General features: G+C 40.3%; 1 protein-coding gene across 5 annotated transcripts in view; it reads right to left on the bottom strand.

The window, feature by feature from the left end:
* LOC111870922 (vacuolar protein sorting-associated protein 13D) overlaps positions 1–21,774 on the bottom strand; it is a 232,195-nt gene that overhangs the window by 164,012 nt on the left and 46,409 nt on the right. For all 5 annotated transcript variants that reach the window (XM_023863569.2, XM_023863598.2, XM_023863561.2 and 2 more), the window contains exons 12-16: positions 19,140–19,284; positions 16,193–16,477; positions 15,238–15,385; positions 6,583–6,761; positions 394–557 (exon numbers count right to left, since the gene is read on the bottom strand). In XM_023863569.2, the coding sequence (XP_023719337.1) occupies positions 394–557; positions 6,583–6,761; positions 15,238–15,385; positions 16,193–16,477; positions 19,140–19,284 (921 nt within the window). The remainder of the gene's footprint in view (positions 1–393; positions 558–6,582; positions 6,762–15,237; positions 15,386–16,192; positions 16,478–19,139; positions 19,285–21,774) is intronic.

The raw sequence follows: 21,774 nt of genomic DNA, 5'->3' as shown, positions 1-21,774 counted from the left end.
GTGGCCAGCTCAGGGCAATATGATATTATAAACACATCACATCACGTCTCTGCTGTTTATAACTTCGTAGCAAAGGAAACACGACATTCATTACGGTGAAACCGCTAGCAAGAGCCACAGGAACTTTGCTGCAAGACAGGCATATGTAACAATGACTTAGCGCAGATAAAGACGTGTCATATTATACTCTGTACTACTGACAACATGCCAGCGAAAAATCTAACAACCTACAGCAAAACCATCAATTATTATGGGCGTTATAACATAGGTGTGCAGCTGGACAAAACATACACGTCGAACCCCCCCAGACGATTTAAATACCTGACGAAACATACACGTCAAACCACGGCAACGGGTTAAAGCCAAGAGACACATTTACACAGCATCAGGTACCTCTGAGTGATGAGGCAGGGTCACTCTGCAAACTGGACAATGCCTGTGTCAGTGCTACTGGTGACGTCGCTTTGAAAGCCTTGGACCCAAGAGGATCCGGTGATGCTGGTGATGTTGGTGATGTTGGCTCACTGTCTCTCAAGCTTCCACTAACGCTGTCCATCCTGAATGACAAATGAGAGTGGTAGCCTTTATGGTATAACAAAATATGATTCAAACTGCTCTATGGATATGTTCAGGAGCCTCGATATTACAAGAACAGATTTTTAAAATGCTTGTTGTAATGAATATTAGTAGTATATAGAAATTGTTGAAATACATACAAGTCCATCCTCTAACTTCTGATTATGAATAATACAATATGGCAGTACAGTTTATATAACGTAGCTGTACAAAGTAATGTCATTTCAAGGCTTGAACTTGTTTAAAATCTGAAAATGAAACAGCAGATTATCAAAACATCCAGTATGTTCAGAGTCATCTTTGTGGTGCATAAAACAGTTATTTAAAAAAACCCTGTAGTCAGAAAAGTGCATTTTGGCAATATTGGAGGTCCATGCAGGTAATAACACACCCTACTGCCCACAATATTTCAAACATATAAAAAGCACCAGATCAACAAAAAAAATAATGCAGAAAACTACATCCTGTGACGGATGTCATGTCCATAATACTATAACGTGTCTTGTTACTGAAGACGCCGTTCAGATTGTTAATTGGTTTATTTAACAACCTACAAGTATCAGCTACAATTAATTATAACACTGTTGGGGGGTTTCACACTTGATAACCCTATTCGCAATAATCTCTTCACACTGTTGCGGGGTTTCACACTTTATAACCCTATTCGCAATAATCTGTTCACTCTATCTTCAGTAGTCTACACGTATTCACAGTACGGGAGCTATGTAAGTGTCCCTGTATCACACACTCCCAATTACACAATTACACACACGTCCGGTTCTTCTTTCCGCGACTGCTGCTATACTCCACTGTGTCACTCCTGATCACACAGTAACTCGTTCACTGCTGACTTGAGAACTCACTTCGGTGGCTGATACACTTTTAAAGTAGTTCCCTTATATAGTCACAGTGTTTGCCTGTTACATAATGAGTACCGCTGTTGCCTGACGCCATGTCGACAGCGGCATTGCGCGCCATGTCACAGTGCGGAGGGGGGGACGGAGCGCTGACTCACCCGCCACGTCACCGTGGCCAGAGCTGCCATGTCACTGCTGGGTAAGGAGGGGGTGTCCTCCATTGTGCAACATGTCACAATACTTTTAAGTCTTGTTCAGTAGCACAAACAGTACAACAGATAAACATGGTGTAGTCTTTTTAAGAAATAAGTACCACAAATGCTGGATGAATATCACACTTAAACAGCGTCTCATTAATATAACATCATTAACTTTGAAGAAATATAACAGTCACGTGTTGGTGACCAAATATGGGGGTTGGCTTGATAACGGGATTTGCTGAATGCTTATGATTGGAAATTACAAATAACCATAACATCCTCACTAATCTACACATGCTACAAATCACTATACCACACATTAAGTCTGTTCTGTTTTCACTAGTCAACGCTTGGCAGCACCTTCTAATGGTGAAGATTCTCCTGCATCTGTGCTCACAGCCAGCCATGGATTGTGAGTGTTGACTTTTAACTGCCATCTGCCAACTGCTGACCACCGACTCCCATTTGGTCCTCATTAACAAACTCAGTACAGACAACACTGAAACGCCACTTCCAGCAGTTCTTCCACTGTTGCATGCATATCTGTTGCACACAGAAGTGTGATTACCATGCTGTTGCCAAGAAAAGATTGTCTCTTCTTGCTTTCAGCCATCACATCACAATATTAACGAATAATACTGAAAATCAAAATTACATTCTTCCCTAACAAAAAAATCTTTGACTTCTTCAAGAGTGTGTGCAAACAGAGGTAAAAAAAGGTAAAGCTATCCCTTTAACAGGACATAATGGCCCATACAGTTATGAGAGGTCAATGCTCCTACATTTTTAGACAATCAGCTCAGAGATGGCGGTAAAGTTGTCAGACTTATGTGCCGGCCACCCTTTACCCCCAGAAAGATTCCCGGTACTCATTTCTGTTGGAGGCTGAGTCAACCCCAAGGTGATATTGTGGCTGGAAAGATTAGGCTAATTCGAGAAATCCAAACACCTCATCGGGAATCGAACCCGTGACCTTCCGGCTTGTAGCATAGTGCCTCAACCAACTATTCTACCACGTGCCCAGTGCAAAGAGAGGACCTAATAAAAATCATAAATTCAGAATGCATGTTCTCAAGTAATCTCCTTCTCTGCAGCAATGAGTTCAGTACATTCTTCATGGATATACTTGCCACACACAGTGCATAGACACATTTCATTGTACTGTATCAACAAATGGGTTAAGACTAGCTACCCCATGATTTGGCCAGATTTGCTTGCTTTTCCTTTTCTCTTCCATCTGCCTGTTTTTTTTCTTATGCATATTTCAAGAATAATACATGTATCTTTAATTCTGAGCTTTCCTCTACTCATTTATGCTCCTTTTTGGCATCTTTGCAGCACTTCATGAAATGACTGGCTGGCTACATTTTCTGCATCAATACTGATAATTCATTTATGCTCCTTCTTGGCATGTTTGCAGCACTTCATGAAATGACTGGCTGGCTACATTTTCTGCATCAATACTGATAATTCATTTATGCTCCTTCTTGGCATGTTTGCAGCACTTCATGAAATGACTGGCTGGCTACACATTCTGCATCATTACCAATAATTCATTTCACTGTAACTGGGGATGCAGAATTTCCACACATCCCACATTAACTAAATTTTAGGTCTCTGATTACTTGCAGACCTTGGTCCATTACACACTGATACAGGAGGAGGTACTGGCAATGGCAATGGTTGGTCCTTTTCAGTTCTGCTTATTTCAGCATTCTCTGCAAGTGCAGTCTCAGATACAGTACTTGTAACGTAAGATTCAGGTAGTAAACACCTGGATCACATGGTAGGATCCCTATAGCATGAAATCTTGCATATATGTTTGCAGGCATCATTGCTTTATCACAAAGATGTGAGATGTATCCAAACTGTAATACCATAATTGTGCACCCTTAATATTGAGACCAATAACAAAACACTTCTGCATCCCATTAGTGTTCAACGTTTCTGAACACTGACTTTGCCTGCTCTTTGTGAGTGGTATTGCTGGTAGGCAACAGAGTGTCATATCATACCTTTCAGCAACTTTCATAATGGAACACTCAAACATAGGAAAGCAGGGCCCGATGCTTTGAACATCGCTAAGGGATGAAACCAATTCACTAAGATATCACTCATCATACTGCCTTCCTGCAACATCTGTGCCACAGGCAACAGTGGTAACTTAACCAGCCATTCGGGTTTCATTCGTTGCCCTTTAGAAAGATTTATTGGTGAGACTACTTAAACAGTGGCACTACCACATGACACGATTCTTAAGTTTTCTGCATGTTCAGGTGCCATCATGTGAACTTTCTTGCACCTTCCTTGCAAACACCACCAGCCATTGGTGTTGAAGTGATAGCCTGAGCACTTTTTATCCATGTTCTGTTCTGTTCTGTTCTGTTCTGGTTTATCTTTGAGCGAAAGATCAGATCAAGTTTCTTGAAGTAATCAGTACCAACAAATCTGTTTAGTTTCTGTATCCTGCCTGTGTCTTCTTTGCTGAAAGAGATGTCTTCACTTCCAAAGTGTAAATCTTCAAGACAGTAATGACCAAGTTCAGTTCTCACAGAAAGCATAACTTACACTAATTTTCTCATAGAAGGTATACACGCACATCTAAAGAGTGTTCTGACTGTGAGAGGAACTCCTACATCTGCTGAGTGGATAATTCACTGTGCGAGTCAACATTCTTTGTCTTCAGAAAGAACATTCATGCAACCCATTCTGTGCTGAGTGAAGCTTTTCAACAATAAAGGTCACTTAGTGTATGGCATGGAATACTATGCCTGTTACAGGATTAGCTCACAGATGTATCCCATTTACAGCTTGTGTGTTTCCCAGGGCCTCAGAAAACCACTGCATCCTCCGAGTCCTCTATTCTGTGATACACATACAACCATCACTTAAAATGAACAAGGTCTACACAGCTTCTTCAGGATACATCAGACATGAACTTTAACAACTATCACATTTACAATATCATCAAGGTCGGCCTTTTTGTGCCCTCAGTGTCACCAAGGCTGGCACTGTAGAAGCACACTAAAAACTTCGGTTTTGTATAAAGAAAGTATTCCAAACATTTGTATGTATGTATGTAAGGGGTGGGCCATAAAAACCAAATCCCGCAATGCAAACTTCAATGATCTATTGTGCTTCCCTTTGGATTAGCCCTTTATTAATCCTACACTTTTAATATAGTGTATGACCCTGCTTATGGGGGCATCATAAAGTCACTTGTTTCCATAAGAAACTGACCCAAGTGACAAAATCTTACATAAGCTATGGCCTCACAATCACACAGGATGTGTGCAGCTGATTCGTTTTCTTGTAGGCACCTCTCACAAGTTGGGTTATCTGTCAGTCCCAACTTGAAAAGGTGTCTTTTCAGGTGGCAGTGTCCGGTAAGTAATCCTACCACCCATCTTAGTTAAACTCCAAACATTTTGTACACCAATGAATGTCATATACTCCATGGAAGCTGAAGACATATGCTAAAAAATTACAGCAACAATCGAATACTGAGGTCACTAGACAATGAAAAAATTGCACTTCCATGACTCTGTTAAGTTGCTGTATGCCAGTTACACACAGTGAGCCAATAATAAACAGCAGTGATAACATGGCAGTAGGTTTTCAGGCTTGCCAACAATACTTGAAGAATATGATTCTGAGACAGTCTACACAACTATAAGTTCAGAAAATAAACAAGATAGACACTATCATGTCAACATCTGCTTTATTTTGCTGTTAATGACTTCACTACATGTTTTGACCCTTACCTTGGCCATCCTCAGGCATACATGAACACTTGGTGCCAGTTTCTGAGTTGCATCATTTATTCAATATGAATTCATACTAGTGCCCTGATAATGCACTTTGTTATTTAAAATAATTATAATTTGACATAAAAATAATATTGAACAGGTAACAAATTAGAACATGTAAAATTGAAATTAGAGTTAAAAATTCCTAGTTAATATAACTAATAATACACTTTGTTATTTAAAACAGTTATAACTTGACATAAAAATATGGAAAAGGTGGCAAATTAAAACATGTAAAATTGAAATTGCTGTTAAAATTCCCAATTAATATAACTCATAATGGTCAATATTACGCATTTAAGTTTTTGTAACCACTACATATCTTAACGTGTAAAGATATTTTACGTTATAGTATTGTGTCGTGGGGAACTGGGAGCTGAGATCTTTTTGTGGCTTTCTAGGTTGTGCTGCTTTCAGAAAGTTTCCCATATGTGAAAGTGGATCATGTTGTTCCACATATCCTTCTCGTGTTGTATGTACAGGGCTGCAATGTTCAAGTTTTTGATATGATGTATAGATGCAGTTCCTGCAGTGCAGCAGTTCTATCTGTACAGAACCGCAACATCGCAACAAAAATAACTTCAGTCAGAATAGCCAGTGACACAGATGAGATCTGGGCCAGGCATCCCTCAAAGACAAGCATTACTGCTCCCCCCCCCCCCGCTTGAGGAATTACATAAAGTCCAAAGACAAAATGTAAATACACAAAAGTCCTTTACTTTTCTGAGACACACTGCCAAAAGCCCATTACCATGCAAATGTGCACATGCACACTGCACTCCCCCCACCAAACCAGTAATTATTATTTATTATTGCTAGTGGGGTGGGACTAAGTCCCTTGTACTGTGGCCACTTATGGCCTATTGTACCAGTCCTAGATGATAGGTGAGGGTGATTGTGGAGCAATTGGTGGAATGAACATTGGTGGGGGAAACCAAAGTACTTGGAGAAAACCTGCCCCAGCGCCACTTTGTCCACCACAAATCCCACTTGACCAGACCTGGGATCGAACCCGGGCCACCACAGTGGGAAGTCAGCAACTAACCGCTTGAGCTATGGTGCGGCCTAAACCAGTAATTACTCTACATTCCTAATTTCATTTTTATGTTCAGACACATAACAGTTACAGGCTCAACTCACCCAACATGCTTATGACTAGCAACCAATAGCTCGAAGTCTGGTCCAAACATCTGCAGGGCATCAACAAGCAACAAACTGTGGACACTTAGTGAGACACTAGTGTCATATGGTCTCTTTGTGTATGCTGCTCGCACCCCTGCTACCTGCAACTCTGCAACACACCGACCGCGAGACTGGACCTGCACTCGGACCAACCACCTTGCATGAATCTCTACGCTTTGTTAAGTTCTATAGACATGAGATTCACAGCCCTTAAATTGTCACTCTCACACATGGGCCAGGATATAAACATCAGAATCTTTAAGTCAACACAATAAACTTCAAGCAAAACTACATAGCAAATTAGCTTCGTGGCAGTAAAAATAGTATAAAAGAGACTAAGAGAATATGAACCATCACACATATGCATCATATACAGGGTGTCCTAGGAGGAATGTGCCAGACTTCGGGAGGGTGTTCCTTATGTTAAAGTATGCCTATATAACCCAAAACACCTACATCCAAAGTTGAACGGTTATGGAGATAATGGCCACAGGAGTGTGAAACTTTGACCGGTATTACACACTTGTTGATTACCAAATACATATTAAAACTGGCAGGAATATGTGGTTTCTGTAATGTTAATAATGTACGTAACATCAAACTAACTTGTGAGTAACATGAAGCCATTAAATTGAACTACAAAAAACTCACACACCATGTCATAGCTGTCCTTAGTGTTCCAAACACTATACATGACACATGAATGGCAAGCACTGACGTAACATGGCTGACATGGTAACTCATTCCTCAGGAAGGCTTCATACATGTTTCCAGTTAAATTGTTGTGAAACACAAAAGGTCCGATCAACCTGTTCCCAAGCATATCACATCATACAATCACAGAAAATCTCTTCTGGAATTTCGTTACCATTATCTCATGTGGATTATTATGGGACCATGTACGCACATTTTGTAAATTATTTACACCATCCCAGGTAAAAGACACCTCATCACTGAATAAAATGATCATGATTTATTTAAACCGTCTTGTAGTGCATACACTCATTTATCTCCTTCTCTCCCTCGCACTACATGTTTCGGCATAATAATGCCATCTTCAGGTGCTTACTTATCCACGCCAAACTAGTTCATTGGATGCCTTGTTCTCATATTAAAATAACTAAAATATGTATCTATCATATACATTGTCAAACGTTAAAAATATTAAAATTGTTCAGGATACCACATCACTACGTCGCACGTCACTGTGATACACACGCAGTCACAGGAGCAAGACACAACAAAAGCACAACACACACATGATAGTGAAGGAGTGCTCCAACAGAGGAGAATGGGCGTGACTGGCACAGTGAGGTGCGACGTAGTGATGTGGTATCCTGAACAATTTTAATATTTTTAACGTTTGACAATGTATATGATAGATACATATTTTAGTTATTTTAATATGAGAGCAAGGCATGCAATGAACTAGTTTGGCGTGGATAAGTAAGCACCTGAAGATGGCATTATTATGCCGAAACATGTAGTGCGAGGGAGAGAAGGAGATAAATGAGTGTATGCACTACAAGACGGTTTAAATAAATCATGGACTTAAATCAGTGCAACAGGACACTAAAATATAACATGAATAAAATGATGCTTAACAGTTCGGGATGAGCGTTTATCCAGTGGCATACTTTATCATAAGGAACACCCTCCCGAAGTCTGGTACATTCCTCCTGGGACACCCTGTATATGAGAAGCTTTACAAGACAGAAAATCAAACAAAACAATATTGTAAAAGTATACAGCGGACACTTCAGAAGGAAAACTTATAAATGAATAATTAAGGCTATTATGCACTTTTCCCTTATGATAAACTAATATTGAAATACATATTCAGAGAAAAAAAGATAAATCTTCAATGTTCATCATAATAACATACAATAATACAAAATCAAATAAATGGGAACTGTTTATTGTATGCTTCAATGTTGTATTACAACTGATCACTACTTAAAAATATTAAACAAATCTGATTTATAATGTTGTATTTTAGCGTCCTGTTGCACTGATTCTCATCCATGATATGTACATAATGGCCGTCTTGTAGTGCACTCAATTTCACGTCACTTCACTACATGTTTCGGCAACACTGTGCCATCCTCAGGAGCGTTATTTACGCTAAGCTACTGCATTGCTTGCCATCACGTGTCTTTCATAAAGTTATTAAAATGTACATTCTTCATCAACTATAATAAAACATGTAGTGAAGTGACATGTGAAATTGAGTGCACTACAAGACGGCCATTACATACATATCATGGATGAAATCTGATTTAACCACAGTCTGAACTCAATATGGCCTTGCTCTTGTTTTCCTGGCTTTGCTGCAACTGTGTTAAGCAGGCAAAGGCTGACTGTCAAATATTTAACTTCAGAAACAGACTGAAAGCCGCAACAATGGAGGCAGCGCCAGGAGCCCATTGCTAGACAACGGCTCAGTAATTACGTTTCCATGGCAACAAATATAACAGAACACAGAAGTGATCAGAATATAACAGAACACAGAAGAAGGCAGAATATGACAGAACACAAAAGACAGAATCAGAAGTGAAGACTTTAGTTACAGTAAGACTGTGTTACAACCAACTGTAGTTCTGCCTGGTGAATATCCAACAGATTGATTCATCTAATCCAGAACCCATTAATTACTTGTCACATTACCAGGATATGTGAGAATATGTAACACATCTATATTGTTTAATTATCTTGGACACTGTACGTATCACACAGGAAGTGTGTTGGATATAAAACATGTTTAACTTTGTAAGATTTGAGGCTTTCACGGCGGTGACTATGAAGAAAGCAGTCTTCCGGGATTTGGCACCGTGTATATGTGGTGTTAACCGACGTTTTGGAGGCATAGTTGTGTATTTCCACACAGTCTGCTTTTACCGGTTCTCACGGTCTCTCCGCTTGCAGAATTCTTATATTTTTTCTTCTACCCTGAAGATGGAGGCGATACGTTCCTCCGAAACGTCGGTTAACACCACATACGATGGGGGACCCAAAAATAACCGGAACCGACCTGTTGCGCGCGCATGCTTTGTAGTTACGAGTTGTGCTGTAGGTGGTGTTAGCTGGGGGTCTCCCGCGACTGTTAGTGAGCTGGCGTCAGTCTGAGTTAAGTGGTTTGTCTGTGGTGCTCTGTTGTGTGCGTTCCTGTTTCAACCCTTTGGTAATTAGTGAGATGGCCGACCAGAAGGAACAAAGAGTGTGCGTGAAATTCTGGATCATTCTGCACTTCACTCTTCAAGTCGCGGCAAACATTCACGCGGTTTTCTCTTTGGTCATCTCCGAGCAAGCGAGGAACAAATTTTGCAGACACCCGTCTCATGTGCAAACCTTCGGTTAAAATTCGCTGGACCGTGCTCCATGAGATGTTCGTTTCCTCAGAAAGTTGGTCAATGGTCTTTCGACGATCTTCATCAAGCAAAATTTCACACACACTCTTTGTTCCTTCTGGTCGGCCATCTCACTAATCACCAAAGGGTTGAAACAGGAACGCACACAACAGAGCACCACAGACAAACCACTTAACTCACACTGATGCCAGCTCACTAACAGTCGCGGGAGACCCCCAGCTAACACCACCTAGCAGCACAACTCGTAACTACAAAGCATGCATGCGCAACAGGTCAGTTCCGGTTATTTTTGGGTCCCCCTTCGTATACACGGTGCCAAATCCCAGAAGACTGCTTTCTTCATGTTTAACTTTCCTCCGCAGTTTCTGTCTGAAACACTCTTCTCTCTGACAAATATTTAGCATACTATACAAAGAAATGCATGCATATATTGATGTAAATTGGTTGTTAAAATGTCTGAGGTAAATAAAAATTGGAACATTTTGACAATCTTTCATAAAATTCTCCTTTATCAAATTTCATGAAAATTCATCTATTTGTTCTCAAGTTCTTTTACAAGGTGTGGCAATAAAGAAACCGGATTCATNTGTTCTGCATTAGCACTCAGCATTATTCCGACGGAGCTCAGAAACACGATCCGCTTCTAACAATGGTCGCGGCCAGACTAACCGATGCACGTGAATGAAACTTTGTGTGACGGTAGAGGGAAGTCCAAGGGTCAATGCCCTACCCTCCTCTTCGTCAATGACGTGGCCGGAAATGAGTCATAAAAGTAATCCGGGTTCTTTATTGCCACACCTTGTATGTATACAAATGGACAGATTGAATATTTAAGCTTCTCTGCAATGTTGTGAATGTATCTGTAAATAAGAGACCTACTCCAAATTGCAATTCTGCAAAAAGAAGAAATATAAATTGAACTGGAAGAAACTTGCAAATAGGATGCATAACAGCAGACTACCACAATTACAATGAAATCCTCATTCAAATTCCCTTTGGGATCAGTGGACTTGAACACCAGACTGAGGAAAACCTTAAATGGACATATAATGGTATGGTCTTATGGGTTGTAACACCATGCAGTTTGGAGGCAGCGTAACGATTCATAAGAACTTACCATTCATCTTCCGACCTGAATAGAAACCAGCAGGATCAGGTGGCAAGCTAAGCTGCCGGCTTCCACTAGTTTCTTGCTTGCCTTACTATTCAGCCTTGAAGATGGAAGTGGTAAGTACTTACAAAATGTTGAGTTCTCTCCAAATTACATGGCGTTACAACCCATAAGATCACACTCTTCATAGTCGCCGCCACAAGAACTTAGAATCCCACACAGCTGGACCTAATTTAACATTCTGAAAACTGTCTTTGTAAAACTGAAACCTAACACTGAAAAACGAAACACCCTTAAGTGATGGAACATTATATGGGAGTTCCACTATGCATAATACCCAAACATCCACCTATCCAATCTTGCTTCTCTCAAAAAGTGGGCCACAGAAATAAAAGGTAATTATAAAAATGCCTCATGACTTCAAGTCCAAGCCAATCTCCTCCACTATATCCCAACAGGAAAAGTACTGGTACCATGATTAAAGAGAGTTTATTTCCATACTAAACACTAATGAACCATTTTCTGAAAGTCACAAGAGACATGTAGATGACTCCTAGAATCTAATGATGTTTAATGAGAGTAAACAAATGTTGCTCCTTGTGTTGCAGTGTGAATTTTTCTCTAAACACATGTCAAACATCCCTTTGTCCCACACAGTGTAGCAGAACATAATACCCTTTGTTATTCTCGTGCCACCTGCGCATATAGAATTCAAGTTATTTGACTGTGTGCAGTTCATAAGTATCTCCAGCACTTCAGCAATGTGTCAACATCACGTATAGACCAGAAAAACAATAATAATTATTTCATTCTGAGCTCACTGGGGGCTCTTTGTTTGGCATTTTGTTAACATAAAAATGTCCATGGAGGCTACGACCAGCATTTTGCCGTCATGGGCACGTCCTAAAAATTGAGATATTGAAAAGTGACCTAATTTTTGTTGTGATAAAGAATTAACGTCTGAAGGTAACAGTTCTGATGCTTGTGGATGACGGTGATAAGAGACACAGGGTCAGCGATACTGGTGATGCAAGTGCAGCTACAATTGTACAGCAAAGCACCTGCCCTTCTTCTCAAATGGACTTTGACCCTTCATTTCAAACACTGGAAGAGTTTTCATCACGAATTAGAAATGCTGACAATCTTCCAATAGGAAGTGAAGTGTTCCTAGTGTAGGAATAGGCCTATGACAGTTCAGCTAACTAACTGCAGTTTCAGAAGAGTTGCAAAAGGCAAAAGCCTTCACTGACAGGAAACTTCTGTATACCTTGTACAAATGTTACTTGGTATACTGCAGTGACAAAGGATGCACAGAGTCCATAGTGACCTGGATGTTGTGACTGCAGGGATAGACTCATGCTGAAACTATGGTGCAACAAATGTAACACCTACATAGAAAGATCAACCCCTCCTTTTTCAAAGAGGAGGCCCAATTTCAAAACACGTACGTAGGTCTTACCGAAAGTCACAAGCAACTTTTTTTTTGCATGCAACCTGGGAACAGCAGATGAAAGAGAGTATGGTGGTAGATGGGACCAGCTGTTGTGTTAACCTTGAGTGTCTTGTGACATCAATAGTTTGCATCATGTGACCAGTATCACTCCTAACAAAATGGCCGACAACCATATGTCATTTTGCCAGCGTGCTGTCATCGAATTTCTTGTGAAAGAGGAAATCCCTGCTGCACAAATTCACCAGAGACTTCAGCGTGCTTATGGAAGTGTGTGCATGGGTGCGAGCAGTGTTCGAAGATGGGTGAAACATTTTAAAGATGGGAACACCAGCATCAAAGATGAGCCTCAGAGTGGTCATCCTCAAACAGCTTCAACTGAACGCAACAAGGAAAGAGTGGATGAGATCATTCAAGATGACAGGCATGTGACTGTGGACACAATAGCCTGAGAACTTGGAATAGGGCACAGTGCAGTACAGGAGACGATCGAAAGCTTGGGCTATAGGAAAGTTTGTGATCATTGGGTCCCGCGGTTATTGACCAAAGACCACAAAGGTCAGCAAAAAGCCATCACCTCAGAACTGCTGCAGAAATATTGACACAAAGGCGATGATTTTTTGCTCTGTATTGTGACAGGTGACGAAAGCTGGTTTCACCATTTCGAGCCTGAAACAAAATGGCAGAGTATGGAATGGCACCATTTGCATTCTCCATCAAAAAAGAAGGCAAAGACAGTGCCATCAGCTGCGAAGGTGATGGGCACAGTCTTCTGGGATGCAGAGGGTTTATTCTGGCTGAATTCCTTCAACCTGGGCAAACCATCAATGCTGCTTGTTATGTCCAGACACTTCACAAGCTCCATCATGCATTGCACGATAAACGTCCGGGACAAAACATCATCATCCTGCATGACAACGCTCGCGCCCACGCTGCTCGCCTCACATTGGAAGCAATTGCAAAGATGGGGTGGGAAGTTTTTCCGCACCCCTCCTAGAGCCCTGATCTGGCACCCTCTGACTACCATCTTTTCGGATTTGTGAAGGATCAGCTGCATGGACAACATTTTGAGACAAGGGAGGCAATTCAGAAAGCAATGCGTCAGTGTCTTTGGATGGCTGGAACGGAATTTTACAGAAGGGGAATTTTCAAACTCCCAGAACGCTGGGAGAAATGTGTACAAAGAAGTGGTGATTATGTGGAAAAATAAAGAAAGGTCTGTAGATTGAGGTGGTGTATTTGGTTTGTCAATAATAAAGCATGTTACTTTACAAAAAATTGTTGCTCATGACTTTCAGTACAACCCTTGTACATGGTTAGAACAGCATAAAAATCTTGGTCATGGATCTAGCGGAGAATGCAGAAATGAATGATTGTAATGGTAAAGGCCAGCAGAACTTTCAATGACTGGCCAACCAACCAACAATCTTGAGGCCCCCTGAGGATTGTCTTACTATGAATGGATGCAATATCCCCTTCATCCATCACGTAAAATATCTTGCCATAATCTCTGATATGAGGATTACATGAAGATTGCACACAAAAATGACTCAAGCCAAGGCCTTCAGAACATTTATTAGAGTCTACTCCCTGTGCAAAAAATTTTTTCAAGGTGCACACTGGTCTGTGATTTGCAGATGGCTTTCAACCTTCCCTATGTATACAATTATGCAACAAAATGTGCAGGTAACAAGCAGAAGTCATACAAAATCTTGAGTATGAATATGTATGCAGCAGAGTATAAGGCAAAGCCAGACACAGAAAATTTAAGAGGCTTAAACTTGCCGGTGATCAAGCTTACGACCGTTCAAGTGACTAAGCTGCCATTGTAGCATAAGATATGTAAGACAGACATGATCTGCTTTGCAAAGCCTGGACTTAAGAGGACTTGTACAGAGGGTACAAGGAAGAATTTTCAATAACATGCTATATGTGCAATACATACACTTGACAAAGGCGAAGCCTATTCACAAGAGAGGATGTTATATAAGGACTATGACTGCTAGAATTCAGTTGAAAAAAAAAATCCAACTCTGGTAGTCAGCTTAAAGGGGCTTGGCACCAAGATGAACTGACTAGCAGTAAGCCACCAGTCATAAAGTTACTTCATCTCTGGCTCTGACTCAGTCTTGAGTTGCAAATGAGCAGCAGCAGTTCATGGTTGACTGTGAGGAATCTCCATTGCTAGCAGCCGCTACCTGGCAATGACTAGTGAAGACATAATCAACAGAAGACTTTGTGTGTACTGTAGTTGTAGTGATCTGTGGTGTGTGTGAATCAGTGAGTTACAATAGTATGTAGTTATGAGTTATAAGCGTTTAATAAATCCAATTACTGATCCAAACCCTATGTCTAGTTACCAACATATCTGTGTGCATGCATGCATGTAAATCAAACTCATGATGACCTGTACATTTTTAGCTCTTAAAAGGGTAGGAAAAGTCATCATCCCTTCAGGAAAATACAATACTGATCCCCTCAGGTATGACTCCAAGATGCAAAGCAAAAGCAGCTGTCACAACATTACTGAAGTTAAAGAACGAAAAATTAATGTTTGACTCATCATTGAGAATTTATTCTCAATTTGATTTGAAAATATGAGCCACACAAATGCCTACATTTGATCCAAGCTACATTTAAAATAGATCTGCTAACAGCATCGCACTAATGTAGAAGACAAGTACCTCCAGTGCCATCTGATCAATGCAAAACTGGAGCACTACAAGCCGAGCCGCCTCCCTGCCTGCCCAGCCTTGTGATTCTGAAGTGTTACACTGATCTGTGCCCGTTACAGTGTCACCTACACTGTCACTGCCCGCACAGTGTTCAGACCTGAAACATAAACCATATGTGTTAGCTGTACAAGAGACACAAGGGTATAAATGGGAGGACTACATTATATTTATTCATAGCAGAGATACTGCCTGTAACTCACACTGCACAGCGCCAACGATGGTATCGTACTGAATAATGAAATGGGAAATGATATGGAAGGAAGTGGTCATGGCATAACATTAAATAATATCCCAATATAAAAACACCAAAAAGAACAGTCAATGTACAACCGTTTCAAGTGACTTCCAGAACAAAAGTAGTAACATCAGTGGATGGCCAGACACATAAAACTCTGGAGACTTATGTTCCTCTTGTTCCTGTGTGTTCTCTTGGGTGAAAGGACGTCCGCTATATTGCTTTCCCCCATTTTCAGCAATATTGCAGAGTCACAAAATGTTAATTTTAAGTAGTAAATTACAGAAGAGTGGCAAACAAATTTCTAATTCACTGCAACAACAGCAGGTGCAATAAGTGCTCCATACTTCTGAATAATGTTGCATACACACTGACCACAATGAAACAAAAATCCTTGTAAATTCCTGAGTCTCCTTGCTGTTAATAACAGTATGATACTAGGTAATGTCATATATGTAACCGTGTTCCACTGTCCAGAACTGAAGCATTACATTTTGCAGTCATCAATATTTTCTATATTGATACAATCATTGTCTCTATCTATACCTTGTTCTAGATACCATGTGGTACCAGAAATGTATTTCCGAAGTTCCACATCTACAAAGCTATCACAGAACAGCCAGGCTTCATGTGTGTGGGTCTCAATGTGTTATGAAAGTAAATACTCACCTAAATGGAGAAGGAAGTCCATTGCCACTAATAATGGCCACCATAGTTCTCAAAGCATCAATCTTCTGTTCATTGACATGAACCACTAATCGAGGTAAGTTTCCAGAGAGAGTGAGGCTTGGAAATTGGGGATCAGTTGTGAAGACAACTCTGCGTTCCACTTGTAATGAGATGTTGAAACGATCAACAACATGCAGAGTGGAGGTACCACGCTGGTGAGCATACTTGAAGTTGTCACGCACACGACCTACCAAAATCTGGAGATCTCCAAGGTCCATCGTATACCTGCAGCATTGATCAATGTACACAAGGCTACTTCCTCAATAAGCACTGGTGACACTATAACAAAGTAAAAACTGATTGTAGTATAAAATTATATAATGTAATTTTAAAAACTAAAATGTATCTCATTACACTTAAATATCATGTTGTAGTTATGTGGAATGTGGCCATTTACTGTTGCTATACCAAAGAATTTTGCTGTTGTTGTCATTATCATTGTTGTAGTCATAGCACCTGTTGTTCTTGTTGTCATTGTTGTTTTTGTTGCTGTTGTTGTTACTGCTGGGGGGGGGTTGTGTGTGTGTGTGTATAAAAGCATTTGTGTGTACACAAAACATCAGTAAATACATTAATATTGTGGCATGTAGATCCATTGCTGGTAATGGTCGGAAAACAATGCCAGTTTTAGGGCAGCAGATTCTTAATAAACGGGGTTAAGCATCCCATTGTTGGGTGACATGAACACTTTCCTACAAAAATGGTTAGCACACGAGAATGAATGGTGTGTTGTCTATATGGGCCATGCTGAAGAGTTATGAAGAAGACACCTGGGGCAACCAAGTCTGTTCTGTATGGGAGTCTGTGGAAAAAAGAGGCAGTTAGAAGGGAGCCCCCATTCAGAGAGGACTTGTGCACAGAAGTAGAGGACTAGCCATTACCCAGCAACTACTAGTGAAGACACTGCAGGCTTCAAAAGACTTAGCATGATAGTGTAAAGTGTGGATTAATCAATAATGTTATAGTTATTTGTAATTATGACCTATAAGTGGTCAATAAATATAATATCCAATCAAAAACTCCATCTATAGTCACTCTTTACTATGTGACAATATTTTATTCTACATTGGATAGAATTTTTACCTGAATATAGACAGAAGGATAAGACTAAAGTAGATGTTACAAAAACGGTGTGATGGTGAGGACTGGATTCATCTGGCTCAGAACAGGGACCAGTGGTGGGCCTTTGTGAACACTGCAATGATACCCCATTCTATAAAATGTGAAAAAATTCTTGACTAGCTTGCAGATTATAAGCTTCTCAAGGACTCAGATCCATGGAACTGACTGCTTTCTTATATTCATACTAGGAGGACTTCTACAGTAAATGTATTACTTGAGAATGAATCTATAAGGAAATATCAAGAGAGGGGATATCAGTTCTCACTTCTGTGACTATGTGAAGTCTTGTGAAGAACAGAAGTAGAGCTGCCATTAATGGTGCAGTTCTCTGCTTCCAATCATCAGAATGAGTGAAAATATGCAAGTCAGCATCACATACAGGCACTGTTGGTGCCCACTTCATAATCTCTCAGATTTACCACATTTTCTTTCTCTGCTGTCCAGTCTTAGCATTATGACCAAAAAACATTTTGTAAACTGAGTGTTTCTATCCTCAGATGAGGACATGTAGCTTTCTGTTCTGTTCTGAGATTCTTCACCTTAGCAACTGAGTGTGGAAACAGATTCAGTTTCGAGAGTGTTGTGTTGTCTCTGAGATACTAAGATCATCCAGTAACATAGAGTGTAACACACCACTGTCAAAAACCTTTAGAACTGGCTCACAAAGCAGGTTCAATATAATCTCAGAAAATAATGACTTTATAAAGAGGCACATATCACTTAAGTACAGAATGTGCCAAAATATATAATACTGAAATGAAAAGACAAACAATATTACCTTGTTGCCATCTGTGAGTTTATTTCTCCTGAAAAATACTAACATACACACTATTAGCATGTTGATTTACAACGGTATGCGTAATGTAAGTTTTCGAAGTGTGCACCGCCTCATTGTAGACAGTGTTCATATCGTTCACGCAGATTCTCAATCATACCCCAGAATAAAGGTTGCTGCAGACTCCTGCAAAAGGAGACGATGTGCTCGCGTAATGCAGACACAGTTCTTGGTGGATCTTCACAGGTGAACACACTCTCCTTTAACATTCCCTACAGGTAGGCATCAGGTGGTGTAAGATCTGGGGAATGGGACAAGTATGGAAGTCAGGACCACATGAAATGATTCGTCCTGGAAAGTTTTCCTCCATCATGGCTAGAGATTCTCAAACGGTACGGCTGGTAGCCCCGTCCTGTTGATACCACTGTCTATTCATGTGAAGGCCCCTTGCATGACAGAACCTTCTCAAATCCTGAAGAAATGGTCTGATCACCATGTACCTGTAGTGTTCTTGGGTGATGGTAAGAGCATTGCCTTCCTCATCCTCATCCAGACTTCCCCTTCCATTGACACAGTACACTACCAGAACTGCGAAATTTTGTAACAATAGACAGCATAACTGTGTTATTTGGTGCTGTCTTGGAATTGTTCTGTCACCTTTTTCAAACTCGGTACCCCTTCACAATCACTTCCGTATGAGCGGAAATAATACTCAACTATGAATACTTTTTCCTCCATAGAGAGACCCATTTCCAACAACAACTGCACAACACAACTTCCTTTTCACAATTGGGAACACGTGCGGCTGGAGCTATATCCCGTCGACAAACACACATGCGCATTCGAGATGCACGAGTTTCAGTACTGATATTTTGGTGCATACTGTAGATGTCACATAATATCTCAGCTTTCAGCTACATGAGCTGGACCTGCTGAATCACTTTATAGCAGGACAAACTGTCAAGTGCTCACCCCACTGGGGCTACTTACCTGTCATATAACTTCTGATGCAATGTGAGATCAGTAAAACTGCTGTTCAGAAAGTTATCTGCTCGTGATGGTGCTGTTACAGTGTGGCTCTCTGAAAGGCTTGCTTCACTGCCATGTGGAGTTGAGCAGGGTGTCTGGAAATCTTCTGTAAAGATCAGAATCATCACAGCGCTAGAATAATAACACATCTGTATCATCATATGAACTATGATAAACTTCAAGGCCATAGACTTCTGGGATATGACAGCATGTACAAGCTTGTAGCTTCAGACAGGTAGCAACATTTCAGAGCAACCTGCTGCCTGTATCTTCTAACCTGAAAACAAGGGCAGCAGGTTCCTCCAAATGTCTGTACAAATCTACAGGGCGGCATAGGAAATGACCCAGTATTTGATCGACGAATAAAATCCTTATTTCAGTTACAATACCAGGAACTAAAAACAAAAAGAAAGACCAGTGCATGGAGATGGAGATTGATTAGTGCTCTCAATTCCATCACTGTTTGAGGCTTTCTCTGAGAAATCTTTTCCTTAAGGAATCCCAAAGAAAGTAGTCACATGGGATTAAATCAGGACTATTCAGGAGCCATTTCTGTCAACATGTGAAATGATCAAAAAATCAGTTAGAGATGACATGCTAGTCGAAAGTGTCAGGCAGAAAGTCCAAAACAACATTTGCTGTGTGCGGCCTGGCTCCATCCTGCATGAACCACAAACCTGTATCAAGAAGGTGAGGCAGCACAAAGTATCGCACAATATGCTAAAGTAGCACTCACTGTACACTGTCTCTTGAAAGAAAATTGGCCCCAGCAGTCCATGACTTGAGATCGCAACCCACATCGTAATTCTCGGTGCATGAGGTACCTTCTCATGAATCACATGTGGATTCTCTGATGCTCAAAATCACACACTTTGTTTATTAACAACACCATCCAAGTGGAGGTGTGCCTCATCAGAAAACCAAACATTGTTGAATGATACCTCATTATTCTGAGCCCATTCAGCAAATTCCATTTTTGATGACTGTTCTGAACTGTAAGTTTAGGCAACTCTGTCAATTTGTATGGATAAAATTGAAATCATTTTTCAAGGTTGGTTGTACTGATTGTCTGGATATTTCTAATTGTTCATTTAGTGGGTCTTCTTTGCCATACCACTCTGACAGTGTCAGTGTTCTCTGGAGAACACACAGATGAAGGCTGACGATGTTTCCTCTCCAACACCGAACCATCATTATTAAACTCGTTACAAAGTTTCTTAACATTTTTTTTTAATGAAGGCACCCATCGTGTATGAAAATTGGAATGAAACCGCCTCTGTGTGACCACAGCACTTCTTGTTTCAACAAAGAATAACACTGTTTTTATGGTTTGTTCTACAGACAAGTCTTCCTTTGTCAGCCATCTTGGGTACATGAGCAGGAACAGCACAGTACTATGTGTTCGGGAAGAGTAAGAACTAGTCTTCGTGATCTACTGTAGGTGTTCCTGTGTTACAAAACATCGTTCATTGCATGGTTGAATTAATACTGTCACATGTATCAGTGACTAAACATGGGGCTCAGATTGGTAATTGGATCTACTGATCACTTACAGCTCATAACTACAATTAATTATAACATAAATAAAGTCTCCTCTATCTGCTTACACTAGTTGTTGCTAGGTAACAGATACAAACAATGGCTATTACCCTGCAAAGTTTTCCTTATCCATTTCCTGGCAATGAATTTTAACACAAGAACTATAACTGTCACACTCTCAGACACGACTGCACTACAGCACATAAAAAGTCTTCAAATCATACATTAAGCCTTCAAAGGACAACTTCTAATTCTTCACACTTTTTAAGTGTAAGTAAGTGTAATTTTAACTAAACAAGAATTATTCATAGGGATACATACAAGCTGAGTGGCGTTGTGTAACATTCCCTACAATGTGCAACAGTGTCATGACTCACAATACATCTCAGCAGTTCATCTTACTGGCTATTCAAGCAAAGTGCTTAGTTCAGTTCTGCACTGTACATCACTGGTGTCAACTACATCTTGATAAAACTTTGAGAAGCCCCCATATCATTTAAAAAAAGGCTAAACATTTCAAATATGTGTGCCAAATGGCTTTAAATTAGTGTGTACACACAGACTCTTTTGTTTTGTTCACAGTAATTGTAATAAACTTTCTGATACCCAGTAAAAACTTATGGTACCTGCAGCAACATCAGTAAAATACAGTGGATTCCTGAAGAACAAAAACAAATCGAGAATGTAACCAGAATCTGCTTTATAATTGGGACACCATACCACATGGCACACTTGAGATTACCACATCTTCAATGAGTCACTGACTCAGCTTAACTGAGTCACCCAGCTACAGTTGCTCTGTCTTGCTGTGATTGTGTTTGTGAGTCTACTGTGGTGTGTGCAGTGATTTTTTCATTTAAGATTTTAAATCCCTATAGAAATGCATAGGAGAGGTGTAACACTAGCTGACAAAATTGCTTTACTTCAAAAAAATTAAAAAATGAACCACCTAACACCAGTCATCACCAACTGGCAGACATAATCGGAGTACCAAAATCCACAATTGCATGCGTTCTACAGCAGCAAGGGAAACTGCGAGATGGATGGACAGACATTA

This window comes from Cryptotermes secundus, unplaced genomic scaffold (assembly GCF_002891405.2).
Source record: "Cryptotermes secundus unplaced genomic scaffold, Csec_1.0 scaffold101, whole genome shotgun sequence".
NCBI classification, from domain to species: Eukaryota; Metazoa; Arthropoda; class Insecta; order Blattodea; family Kalotermitidae; genus Cryptotermes; species Cryptotermes secundus.
Note: the sequence above shows the minus strand (reverse complement) of the source record. Positions and strands in the feature narration are given on the sequence as shown.